Raw genomic sequence first — 12,477 nt, forward strand, 5'->3', positions numbered from 1 at the left:
TCACGGTCAGGGCGGCTAGTGTCTGGAACCAACTTCCAAGAGAAGTGGTGCAGGCTCCTACCCTGGGGGGCTTTAAGACCAAGCTAGACAATCACCTTGCTGGGGTCGTTTGACCCCCGTACTCTTTCCTGCCATGGCGGGGGGTCGGACTTGATGATCTGCTCAGGTCCCTTCTGACCCTACTATGAATTTGAGTATAAAGGTTTTCTTTCCCACTGGATGATCCCATGGGTAACACATGGGCAACATCTAATACTTAATGCCCATTACAGTTCCTAAAATGAAGGTGGTTATCCAGGGTTACTTCCTGTCTAGATTTTCAACCCATCACCCCAGTTTAAAAAAACATTGCAAGGGACAGTACCAGCTAAAGTCAAAAGCCAAAAACAGCTATCAGGAAAGTTTTTCAGGACCACATAAAATGCTATCAAAATGTCTCAGTTTTGAGAGATCAAAGAATCATCACTACCAAGGTGTCCTACAGGACATCACTACCAAGTGTCCTAGAGGACAATATTTTAAAATGGAGCACCTTATGCTGAGTCTCTAATTACTGGACTAATAATTACCATAAATACCACTACCACTACTACCACAACCGTATTGATCCAAATCCAGGACAACCCTGAATTTAAGATGACCCCCCAGTAATTAGATTCTGTACATGGAAAAATTATAAAATTATTAGAGCACCATCTTAAATTCGTTCCCCCGACCCCCACCACTACAGGGGGGGCAGGTGGTGTGGAAAGTTCAAGCAGCTTGCTTTCTGCTGTGAACCCCACCCCCATAAATGCCTGCCCCCCTTGTACCTTCCCCCCACATCCTTGGGACCCTGCTTCCTCCCCTTCCCCACAGCCTCTGCTCCCTACCTGCCCCCTCCATCCCACTTACCCTTGCTCCAGCACCTTTGCAGTAGTAGTCCTCCTGCCTTACCTGTCACAGGTAAATGGTGTATGTCTTGTATTGTGTCAGGGTTGACCCTTGCTAAGAGGTTACACGATGGATTTCTATGGGATGGTTTGGAGAGGAATGACCCTCTCTTGGGCAGGGGGTTGGACTGGATGACCTACAGAGGTCAGTTTCAGCCTTACTTCTTTATGAGTCTATGTATGGCAATTTGTGCAATTCAGGCTCCAGGGCCAGCTTCAGGAATATGGGAAGTCTCCTTATGAATGGGCCAGAGCAGGCCATCTCCCTCTGGATGTGTAAATGCATGCAGGATGACGTCTACACAACGGCACAGAACACGGGGAGGTTCACAGTCACCAAAGCAAAGAGCTGTACCTGATGTCCTCGCTGGTGACCTTGGTGTAGCGCAGGTTCAGCTTCTTGATGCCCTTCTCTCTCAAGCGCTTGACTCCAGCCTTGATGCCAGAAGTCTGCTGGAAACCAGGCGCAATCTGCCTCACCAGCTGCCGCTCCGTATCGGGCAGCCACATCACCTGGGGGGAGACTCAGTCAGCATAGAAAGCCAATGCAATTAAAGAGTCAAGCCTCAAAGGCAGCAATGTGGGCCGCTTGAGGCTGTTCTTACAAGCCGCAGCTGGGAGGTTGCGAGGATTACGCTCTCATGGAGAAAGAGAAATTAGGCCAGAGTCTCTCGCTTGGCTTTGCTCCTAATGGTCTAATCAGCTCAGAGCTGCTTAAAGTCTCGCACATCTTCATTAAAATACATTTCGAAAATGGGGACGGCTGGCTGACTCAGTGGGCTCTTGTGCCAACTTCTCATCGCCAGATAAGAAGGGCAAAGGAACAAGAACAGCCTTATGCCCACACATTTTGTGCCCATCAAAAAGCATCCCTCTTTACCCAATTCCTCACAAGCGGAGACCAGGGAAGTGGTCTGTAGTGCCGCAGGTCAATATGAAGATGACAGCCGGGTTGGGACACCTTCCGGCCATCTAGACTAACGCTACCCAGGCTACACTTTGATCAGCCTGATATGCATTCAAATGGCCTCTGGGCCTTCAAGTCTATCAACGTACATATAACAACTAATCAATGCTCATCTAACGTAGCATGTGAAGATGCTGCTGCAAGAAGTGGGGATCCTGGGACAAAAAGGACTTGACTTGATATAGCTAGGCAGCGGGCTTCAAAATGGATGAGGAAGGCCTACATTTATAAAGATCCTGCTCAGTTCTTCACTATGGGATCACCTAGGTAATTGCAATGCGAAAGGAACATGATTCCCCCATGACTTTGAGGGGGAGCAGATAAGAGATTCAGGTGAGTTTATGCAAAGGATCTCTGTTGGTGGGGCCACATGTTTCATTGAAAATTGTATGGCAGTGTCAGTCACTCAAAAGACAGATGGAGGCTAAAATTAGATCCTTCCCCCAGGCTAATTACTTCCTAAGTGTGATCATTAAACATTTCCACTTTTTCTTTCGATGCATTTGCATTATTTGCCTAATTGGGAAGCTTGAAATATTTTTAAGAGGCACAACTCACACAGCTGCTCAGCTCCACAGCTCAGTTTATTTTAAGCCAGTTACAATTAGGGGGAGAGGCGATGACTAGAAGGTTTCCTGGTTTGATCAGGGGCAACTGAGACCCTATACTTAAAGGGTTGCATTGCTCCAGGGGATGGGCTTGTTTCCAACGTGAAGGGGAAGAGGGAAGCTTTCTTCCAGGAGAAGACCTAGCACGCTGGGCTCAGGTGACAACAGCTGTCAGGTCAGAGGGAGATGGTGGTTTGAGATTCATTCTTTGCAGCCCTTGGTCTCTGGAAGGTCTGAGAAGGGTGCTGGAAATGCATCTGCAGCAGGTTAGCGGACCAAGGCTGGCAAGATTTGCCACTGATCTGTCTTAGGATAGGCCCTGGGACAGGGCTTTCAGGCCTGACTTGGGGTTTCAGACTAACGGAACTGCCTCTGGATTTGTTTCTCCTTCTCTTCAAGAAAGCAGGGCAAAATACTAGGCTAAAGAGAAAACAGCCTGCCTGGCACTGATTTCTCATCCCTGCTAGGTCCCACCTCCTCAGAAGGGAAGCAATTCCTCCATTTTACACTGAAGCCTGGCTCCAAGCATCAGCCTCTTTCCTCTGCACCCCACTGTCTTGAAATTAGAAAGTCTCAGGTGCTGCTTGCTTTGAGCAAAAAGAAGTCCTTCACTTCCAGAGATCTGGGACCATGTCTTTGCAACCTGGATGCCCCGTAACAGGACACTAGCATCTCTTAGTCTTGCAGAACGTCGGAGCTGAGCTATCTCTGGGCCGGGGCCAGGTAAGGCTGTCTTTTCTTCTTCCCAATTCAAATGCCAGCACCTTGCCACACAAGGTGGTCTGTGGGCTTCCAAAGTCATGAGTTCCCCCAAACAGCTCCCAGATTACAAAACGGAGGCACTCTGGGATCTGAACAATCCCAGACAGAAATACGAGCTTGAGTGTGGTTACTTAACTGGGAAACAAGCTGAGAAGCCTCATTAGGCACCTGTACATACCACATGTTGTAATCCTTATTAAGTTAAATAGGCTTATAGAATTTAAACTTGTTTATTTTGGAGCGTCACATCTGTGTTTACACGCACCAAGTTTTCAAATGAATTAAGCTTTGGAGCATGGTATCTGTGTTTACACATGCTAGGTTTTCAAACGAACGAGGCTGGGTGCCTTGCTGGCATCTCAGGAGAGTGGGACAGTCCAGCGCTGCCAGCCCAGGCCCTCCCCCACACACACCGTGCCCATGCCCTGCCATGCAGTCATGAAAGCAGGGAGTCAGCAAACCACACAGGGGAAAAAAAAGTGGAAGCAATTCAAAAGCAAAAGTAATTCAAAGGGGTGGACTACAAAAAAGTTGCAGTGGCATCTGGCGGACAGAGGATCATTATGCATCTTTGAGTGTCTTTGTGTTTGCACACAACAAATCCATGGACATGAGGCTTTAATTCCCTGCAAGACAAACTAAACTACGTCTGAGGAGTTTTAGTTCATTGCGGCAGAAAGACTTTTAAAGCATCTGGAAAACCCACTTGTGTAAACAATCGCACAGTTGCAGTGCAAGGAAAAACAAAAACTGTGGCATGTACAAAGCCCCATCGTGGCCAAGAAGAGAAGGGCCCGCAAACCTTTACATAAAGGAAAAAAGGGAAGAATAAAGTAGGTAGCCCTGTGAGAAAGATATCCAGCTTAAACCTTCAAAGCCCCCGCTATTGAAAACATCCCATAAGCAAGGGAACTGCCCAGTTCCCCACACAGTGAATCCAACTGGAAATAAGTCAACACAGACCTGGATTTCTCCCATTTTTAAAGCAATTGTCCTTCCATCATGCTTGAAAGCAGCCAACCCACAAGCCTCCAGATGCAAAGTGATGCACAACTTACTGCCTGCTGCTGAATCCCCGACATCAGGATGGTCTCCAGGGTGATGTTGATGTAAGTGCTGTGGTAAGGATGATCCGGTGGCAGGTTCTGGAAGTTCAGGATCAATGAAGTGTTGTCCTTTATGATCTGCAACATATCCTCCAGCTTACAGATGGATTGGTTCCCAGCTTCCACGTAATCAGAAGCTGAGAGAGCACCAGCTGTCCAGAAGGGGTCATCCTGAAAATGAATGAGCACAATTGTTTCCAGGAAACTACGATTCCCCATGGAAGAAAATGCAGACAAAACTCACTTTCTGCCTTTGTCTTGGTGACACTGAAGTGTCCTCTGATAGCTACTTCTGACATATATTCTGTGACTTGCTAAGTTCTCACATCACCTATAAACAGTCAAGCAATGCATGAAAGCAATGTAGGACATAGGTGAAGACTCTCGCTAGGAGGTATGGCTTCTACCTCCAGTTCATGGACTTGAATTACTTGGAACAAGTTTGCTTTCTGCCTTAGCTTCCCCAAGGAGGAAATGATACCTGCTCTCACCTAGAATAACACATGCAGTTCTCTGAAAGGAGATAGCAGAAACAGAGGGGGGATTGGACATGGGTAAAAGTGATCGGTGGCATGAAAAATGCACCTCATTTGAAGAGACTGGAAAAATATAGGGATTGCTTAGGGAAGTGAATTTTAAAGGGGATGATAAAAGCACACAAAATAATAAATGGCCTAGAGAAGGCATTTTGGGAATGTCTAATTCAATCATTCCAAAGGGTGCCCAATAAAACTGGAAGGAGCTCATTCCGAATGGTGAAAAGGAAGCACTTCTGCATATTGCTTATATGGTGCGTGGAAGAACTCATTGGCATGAGTTTACCTGGATTAAAACAAAAAAAAACAGTCCAGCTATTTCTAAAGAAAAATACAAAGCTGAGCTTCAATTGGAAGGATTAAGAAATGAAAAGGAGTCTTGAAAGCAAAGTAAACACCCATACTTCAGGAGCAAGAGTCAATCTCTAGCTCTTTGAGGTTAAATCAGATATTTCACCATGAACATCCTGATCAGCATCAGCAAAGTTTCTTGTACTTTCCCCTGAAGGAAGATGGTACTAGATTGTATAAAAGGGAGAGAAGATCCTGGAATAGCCAGATATGATCTCATTCTCTCTGGCTCTTTTGTACTGAGCACTGTTGGGAAGGTGCTTTGAGATCCTTAGCCGAGTAGTGCTCTGCGGCCACGTCTACATGTGCACTAATGCACTGGTCTTATTGCACATTAAGTTTATTATCTGTAATAACAAGTACTAACCCAATGGACAGTAAGTGATGCTACTGAGCGGTAGGACCAGTGCATGGATTTTTAGTGATGCAAATGCACAGTAGATTCATTTACTGCACGGCTTTTGCCTGATGTGCTGAAGCGCAGTAGACTTAATCAACTGTGACTTTAGTGTCTTGTGCGGATGTGCCCTGTAAGTGCTAAATAATGCTAAGTATCATTACTATTACTATTTGTCCTATCTTTGCTGTTAAGACTATTGCCATCACACAACCATGAAGAGTAGAGAAGGCACGGAGGAGAAAGTTTTTAAGCTATAGCACTGGCCCATTGGACATGCTTGCCATCCTGCAGGAAGCTTTTCTTTCAAATACACACACATTCAAGGTTATTCAAGAGAATTCATGCCACAGGCTAGGACAGAATCACAGATGCAGACTGGCTGTACCCTGGATAAAGCTGTATTAGCACATCCTGATGATCTTGTTGCTATGTTTACAAGGTGAATGGCTCTACAGGTTGTATTTATCGTTGTGTTTTTAAAGGCAGCTCATTTATTTGAGAGACATAGATCTGCAAGACGGTAGAAGGCAGCAAGGGGAGGGGAAAAAATCACTCCCAACAGACAGTGATTAAAGCAGAAGATTTAATGTCAGAGCAGCACCTAGCTGGTTTCAGCATGACGGGAACACTTCCTAAAGGATATTGGGGCAGAAAAAAAACGCTTGGTATCACAATCAAAAAGTCATTTCAGACCAATGCAGAGCTGCCCGGCCTTGATATACTGTGCAATCTGAACAGGGTCCTTATCTGACAGCATAGACAGAACTGGGCTATAATCATTACATTTGAGTGTCACCTTCCTTTAAACCTCTTCGCAATATCTGTTGCACTAAAGGAAACTGAATCTGCCAGCATTCTCCGGTCTTTCTAAAGGAAAGATTTGATGGAAGAGAGAGAGAGAGAGAGAGAGAGACCATGTCCAAGCAGAAACTAGTGACCCCGCCATATGCTGTACCATTCTTGTTCCATCACACCAAGATATGGTAAGAGTCATTAAAGGAGGAAACAAACAGTGCACTGCCCCTGGATTGGTAAACTGCATTAAATACATTATTGCGATAAAAGCTCTGTCTTGTTTTCAGGACTATTAGAAGCACCTGCTGCTGTGCAGAAGAATAGCCGGATATAACAGCGAGAGTACTACAAGAGCTCTGTAACCAGGAACATTTCAGGCATCAATAGTAAGGAGCCGTTTCAGCGCAAGCACACACTCTCCTTTTCTTTATTTTCCTTTGAATAAGACTGCATGTAATCATTGCTAGCTCTTCTCTAGCAGATCTAAAGGCACTTCACAAAGATCAGCAGCATTATCCCCAGTTTTATACTTGAGGAAACTGAGGCACAGAGAAACAAGGTCACTTGCCCAAAGCTGACCCAGCAGTCCAGTGGCAGAGCTAGGATACCTGAGCACCATTGCCAAGTCCAGGGCTACTGGTTTAATTACTAGATTACAATGAGACAACATTAGGGAACCAACTGACTGCTTTAGTATTTGCTGGCCGAATAAACAGCATCTCACAGTAGTAACAGTAGTACTTAGCACTTGCATGCTCTATCCCCACCATTTTAGAGGTGGGGGAAACAGAAAAAACAAGATCCATAAGCAATTTAGATCCTCATTTCCTGCCTCCTAGTCTATTGTCCTATTCCCTTGGCCTATGCTGCCTCACAGCAGGTGGTAGCACACATAAGGCAGTTTTGGGATGCACAAAACCAGACCAATGCGTGCGCATTCACTTGTGTACAAATCCGAGTGAGGCTACTGACCGTTCTTGATTAATCTCTCAGGAAAAAGATTGCTTCTCTGACATACTGGTACAGACCACAGTGCTGCATCAAACCATCAGCTCCCAGATTGCATCAACAAAGGTGGCACAGCGACATTCTTCGGTACGGGATACGGCAAGTCTGGTCACATTTTATTAAACTATTTTGCGGGGGAACTAGCAATACTCTCATCTCCTGACAGGGCCTGAATTGTGAGCTTTTCAACCAGTGTCCTGGCTTCTGAGACAATCATGCAGTCTCCCTCCTCTAGATCGTAGGTTCAGACTTCACTTTAGGACTTGTAGGTACCTTTAGGAACCATCCGCCAGCATTCAGCTTCTCCAGGTGCGTCCAGTTGAACATGGACGACTGTTCGTAGGCCAGCTCTGGAAACACCTCCTCCACATTTGTCGTTCTCCTGAGCGTCTCGTCGTGCATGAGGAATGGCACTCCGTCGTAGCTGCAAAAACGCATGGGCATCTCCATTAACTCATGGGCATTAAGCATAACACATACCATATTAGGAACCCAGTAGCTTCTGCTGTCTGCCTCCTCTAGCTGTGTAGGCCAGTGTTAAAATGTGATCGAGGTCTCAGTGAAGAACATCTGAGATTGGCAAAGGTAATATACATGAAAGGGAGTAGGGGGAAATCTTTTAAATGCATTTTTGAGGCTAAGATGTAGTCACATGTTCACATAGTCCCATACAACCCAATCTTGGAGTTCTTCCTTCACATCTAGTTACAAATACGACTGCCGATTCTGTGCTACTGTCAAAAGCTATCTTCAGCTACAACCAAAAAGATTTAAAATGTATTATTAATCCCACTGGTTTTGTACTATTGCTGTGGCACACAATAGTATGGGAGATGTTTCACAGGTCTGTAAAACAAGACCAACCCAACCCTCAAAGTTTTACAATCTAAAAACGGGATGACAGCTGAATTTTTCAAAAAGCACTTAAGTTACTTAGGTCCTTCAGTCCCAAATGGGTGTCTATACACATGCTCTGGGTGGGGGAAGAGGTTTAATTAGAGCAGCTCCCACAGACACTCTAATTAAAGCTCCCACAGCATCACGTGTATTCAGCGTCCTGCACTTCAAAATGGCAGTGCAGGCACTCTAACTAAGGCTTATTCGACAACCTTTAGTCAAAGCACCCTAACTGCCATTTTGAAATGTGGGACACTGAATACACGTGACACTGCAGCAAGCTGGAGCGTTTTAACTAGAACAGTCCAGCAGACTTGATTAATTGCATCTGCATCTGATCTGATGGCCACCTATAAGTTTATCGGGGTGACCACCAGGATCTGGGGGAACGTCTGTTCACCAGAACGCCCCATGGGATGACGAGGTCGAACGGTCACAAACTCCTGCAAGCCGTTTTTAGGCTGGACATAAGGAAGAATTTCTTTACTGTCCGAGCCCCCAAGGTCTGGAACAGTCTGCCATCGGAGGTGGTTCAAGCACCTACATTGAACACCTTCAAGAGTAAATTGGATGCTTATCTTGCTGGGATCCTATGACCCCAGCTGACTCCCTGCCCTTTGGGCAGGGGGCTGGACTCGATGCTCTCCCGAGGTCCCTTCCAGCCCTGATGTCTATGAAAATCTATGAAATTCTAATTAGAACGCATCAGAGCACATGTCTAGGCACCCCAAGAGCTTAAAGCTTTTAAGTCACAAAGATCTCCAACCAGCATAAATGTTTATAGAGCTCTTAATTTCAGTCAGTTTTCATCACACGTTCAAGTTGAGACCCAGTGTTCATGTTTCACAAATGACAACACTGAAAAAAACTGTCCAGAAACATGCCCAAGGGTGAGGACAGCCAGGGTTGGACTTTCCGAGGAATATTTTCCTCAATTGCAGCATTGCAAACTCGACTTGAAAACAGGATGCCTACAAAGACTAATATTCAAGTCCCATGTGAAAGATCCCACATCCAACTCAGGAAAGCAATTTTGTTGCTTATGTTGGAGCCAAAAAAAGAATGAAAGAAAGGGAAAAAAAAAACCCTTCCTTTTCATGCTTGCATTGGCTCTGCAGTGCTCAAATGGAGGAGTAAAAGTCCATTTTGGGGTCTGGAGAAACACAGATGCCTCTTTATTATATCCCAGGAACAGATTGGCTGATCATAAGTACACTCAAGTTCCTGGTGAAAATGGGAGGTGTCTTAAAAAGACAAGCTAGATTTCAGAACAAATTAAAGATTTGCAGGACAAGATGCATGCAAGCAGCTGTGGAGGAGGTGGCAGATATCATGAGCACGTTTTTCTCACGAAATAAAATAGCACTGGTTATACAGCACCCATGATGTGACGCCCACAGCAGGGTGTTTACATTAGACCAATACAAAGGTGCCAGCATTATAAAGAAGATGGAGAAAGGAGGAGGTTCTTAGGCCTGAGGATGAGGTTTCTTTGCTGCAGAGTTTTGAAGCCTAAACCGAAGTACCATAGCAAACTCCTCAAAAAGATCAATAGTCTAAGTCCTGGTTTGCAAAGTCAGGAAGATGAAACGGAGGCAGCTGTTTAGAGGAAAAGGTATTCCCACGTGAATCCAGTCACTTGCTGGCCAGAAATGTTGGGGTGAAAACCCCTAAAGGAGAGAGAAGCTCAAGAGAAAAGGTCCTAAATACAGACAGGGTTAATAACAAATCCTACTCGACTCAAATTAAGAGGCAAAATGAAGAGTCTAGCCTTGAGCTGGAAAGGGAGCAAAGGAAAGTTTTAGATGACGCCATCAATGCTGTCCCAGCATTTCCAGTGCCCATGGAAAGCCCTTATCTGAAATATCACCCATCTTATTACATAGTTTGTCTATTTTAGGCTAGAAATATTACCACCCCCCCACACCAGAGCAGCATGCTGACACAACACCTGCCATGACCAGCGGTGCACTGTACAACAGAAATTCAGAGGTCTTTTATAATGGGGTGACAAATGCCAGGCAAACAAGGAATGAAGAGTGTTGAGTGTTTGACGAAGATAGGAGCCTAAGACTTAATAAATCTCTCAAGCTGAGCATCATCAGACACTCCTTAAGCCACAAGCCAGAAGAGAAAGGGTATTTAACAGTCTCTCCCATCTCTAATCTCTTCTTGCCCCATATACAAGTTATTTGGAAAAACTTGAACCCTGTGGCAAATAGCACTATACAGACCAGTGATTCTCAACCAGGGTCCTGCAGAGCCCCTGGGTGCCTTAACATCCTTTTAAAGGTGCCATGAGATACTGCACCCTACTAGGTGTACAAACACCTATATAGGGGGCACAGCTACACGTGCAATTAGCATGCCTGAATAAACTCCAGTGCAGTTCGCACCAGTGTTTATTGCTCCCAAGCATAGCATTTACATGTGCACCCAGGACAGCAGTACATTGAGCTAGGGTGGCACAGCCCCAGCTGGCAGAGGGTGCAGGGGCCAGCCTGGAGCTGCTCTGCCCCTGCTCAACATGCAGTGGAGAGGCTAGCTGGGCCATGAGGATGCTACAGTGTGCGGCCAACAGGCAGACAGCCCCTGCCCTGTTGCACTTTCAGGCCCTAGCCAGCACCAGTCACTGTCTACATGTGCATTACAGCAGAGTAAATAACTCTGCCATAGGACAGTTCTTGTGTCAGGCAGTACCATGGGCGACGTGTAGGGGGTGCATGGTGGTGCACGTGCACCCCCCAAGGGCGCCAGTGCACCCCCTGACAGCCAGCATTCCCGGGCTGGGGGTGGGGAAGGCAAGAGTGCTGGTGCCGCCCCAAGCGTGCCAGCCAGGGAGTGGGGGCACCAGGCGAAGCGATCCCCACAGTTCCCCCATGGCTGATCATGCCCACCCAGAAGTGCCAGCGGTTGGTGCGATCTGCCATTGTGGGGGGGGACTCCCCCTGGTTATGAAGGATTACAAGGCTTTATGAAGGATTTCAAGGCTCTGGGGGACAAGCTTAAGGAAACGGGTGCAGGTGGTATTCTCCTCTCTTCTTCCGATGAGTAGGTGGGGTGGGCGACACGAGGCCTGCATTGGCGAGGTCAACCAGCGCTTACACAGTTGGTGCCATCAGGCAGGACTTGGGTTCCTAGATAGTGACCCATGCTTTCGTGCAGGGAACTTGCTGGGGTGGGACAGGCTTCACCTCTCTCCTAAAGGCAAGCGCATCTTCTCTTCCAGGTTGGCTGATCTCATACGGCGAGCTTTAAACTAGCCTTGCCAGGGGAGGGGGCCACAGGAAGACGAGGAGACACCACCCAAGCAAGACAGGTGACAAATGCAAGGAGTGACCAGGTAAGAAATAGGGGTCCAAACAGTCTCCCAAATCAGCGGGTGGCACACGCAGCTAGGCAAGGCCTTAAATGCCTATATACCAATGCTTGTAGTATGGGGAATAAACAGAAGGAACTCGCCCTCAGAATAACCAGTTCAGACCCAGACATAATAGGGCTTACAGAAACGTGGTGGCATTCCATCCCACGACTGGGCAGTTAGCATTGGGGGCCATAGGCTTTACAGGTGGGATAGAGAAGGAAGGAAAGGCGGGGGTGTGGTGCTGTATGTCAAGGAGCAATACACATCCTCTGCCAGCAGAATGGGGTCATAGGGGCAAGCTGAAGTGCTCTGGGTCAGGATACAAGGGGGCTGCAGGGAGAGGGATCTAACAGTGGGGGTCTACTACAGACCTCCCAACCAAGGGGAGAAGCTGGACCAGGAATTTTCAGGCCAGCTTGCAGAGGCACTTAAGGCAAGGGATGTAGTTGTCATGGGTGATTTAAATTACCCGGACATCTGCTGGAAGGAACAGTCAGCCAGGTTGGACCGTTCCAGGAGGTTTCCTGGCCAAGATACAGGACCTCCACTTAATTCAGGAGGTGCACAGTCCCACCAGAGGAAATGGTCCTGGCCACAGGCAACAACCTGGTAAGGGGCCTCCAGGTCCTTGACCACCTGGGTGATAGTGATCATCACTTGCTGGAATTCACCATCCAGCGCAGGGTGTCAAGGGCCTGCAGCAAGGCGGTAGCCCTAGACTTCAAGAGGGCCAACTTCAATGAATTGAGAT

The 12,477-nt window shown here is 46.8% G+C and overlaps 1 protein-coding gene across 3 annotated transcripts in view; it reads right to left on the reverse strand.

Annotated features, from left to right (window-relative positions):
- The window catches only part of GDPD5 (glycerophosphodiester phosphodiesterase domain containing 5), a 246,212-nt gene that overhangs the window by 35,488 nt on the left and 198,247 nt on the right, over positions 1-12,477 (reverse strand). For all 3 annotated transcript variants that reach the window (XM_019530519.1, XM_019530517.1, XM_019530520.1), the window contains exons 10-12: positions 7,739-7,889; positions 4,328-4,546; positions 1,288-1,445 (exon numbers count right to left, since the gene is read on the reverse strand). In XM_019530519.1, coding sequence (XP_019386064.1) covers positions 1,288-1,445; positions 4,328-4,546; positions 7,739-7,889 — 528 coding nt within the window. The remainder of the gene's footprint in view (positions 1-1,287; positions 1,446-4,327; positions 4,547-7,738; positions 7,890-12,477) is intronic.

Source organism: Crocodylus porosus, unplaced genomic scaffold (assembly GCF_001723895.1).
Source record: "Crocodylus porosus isolate Cpor-Errol unplaced genomic scaffold, CroPor_comp1, whole genome shotgun sequence".
NCBI classification, from domain to species: Eukaryota; Metazoa; Chordata; order Crocodylia; family Crocodylidae; genus Crocodylus; species Crocodylus porosus.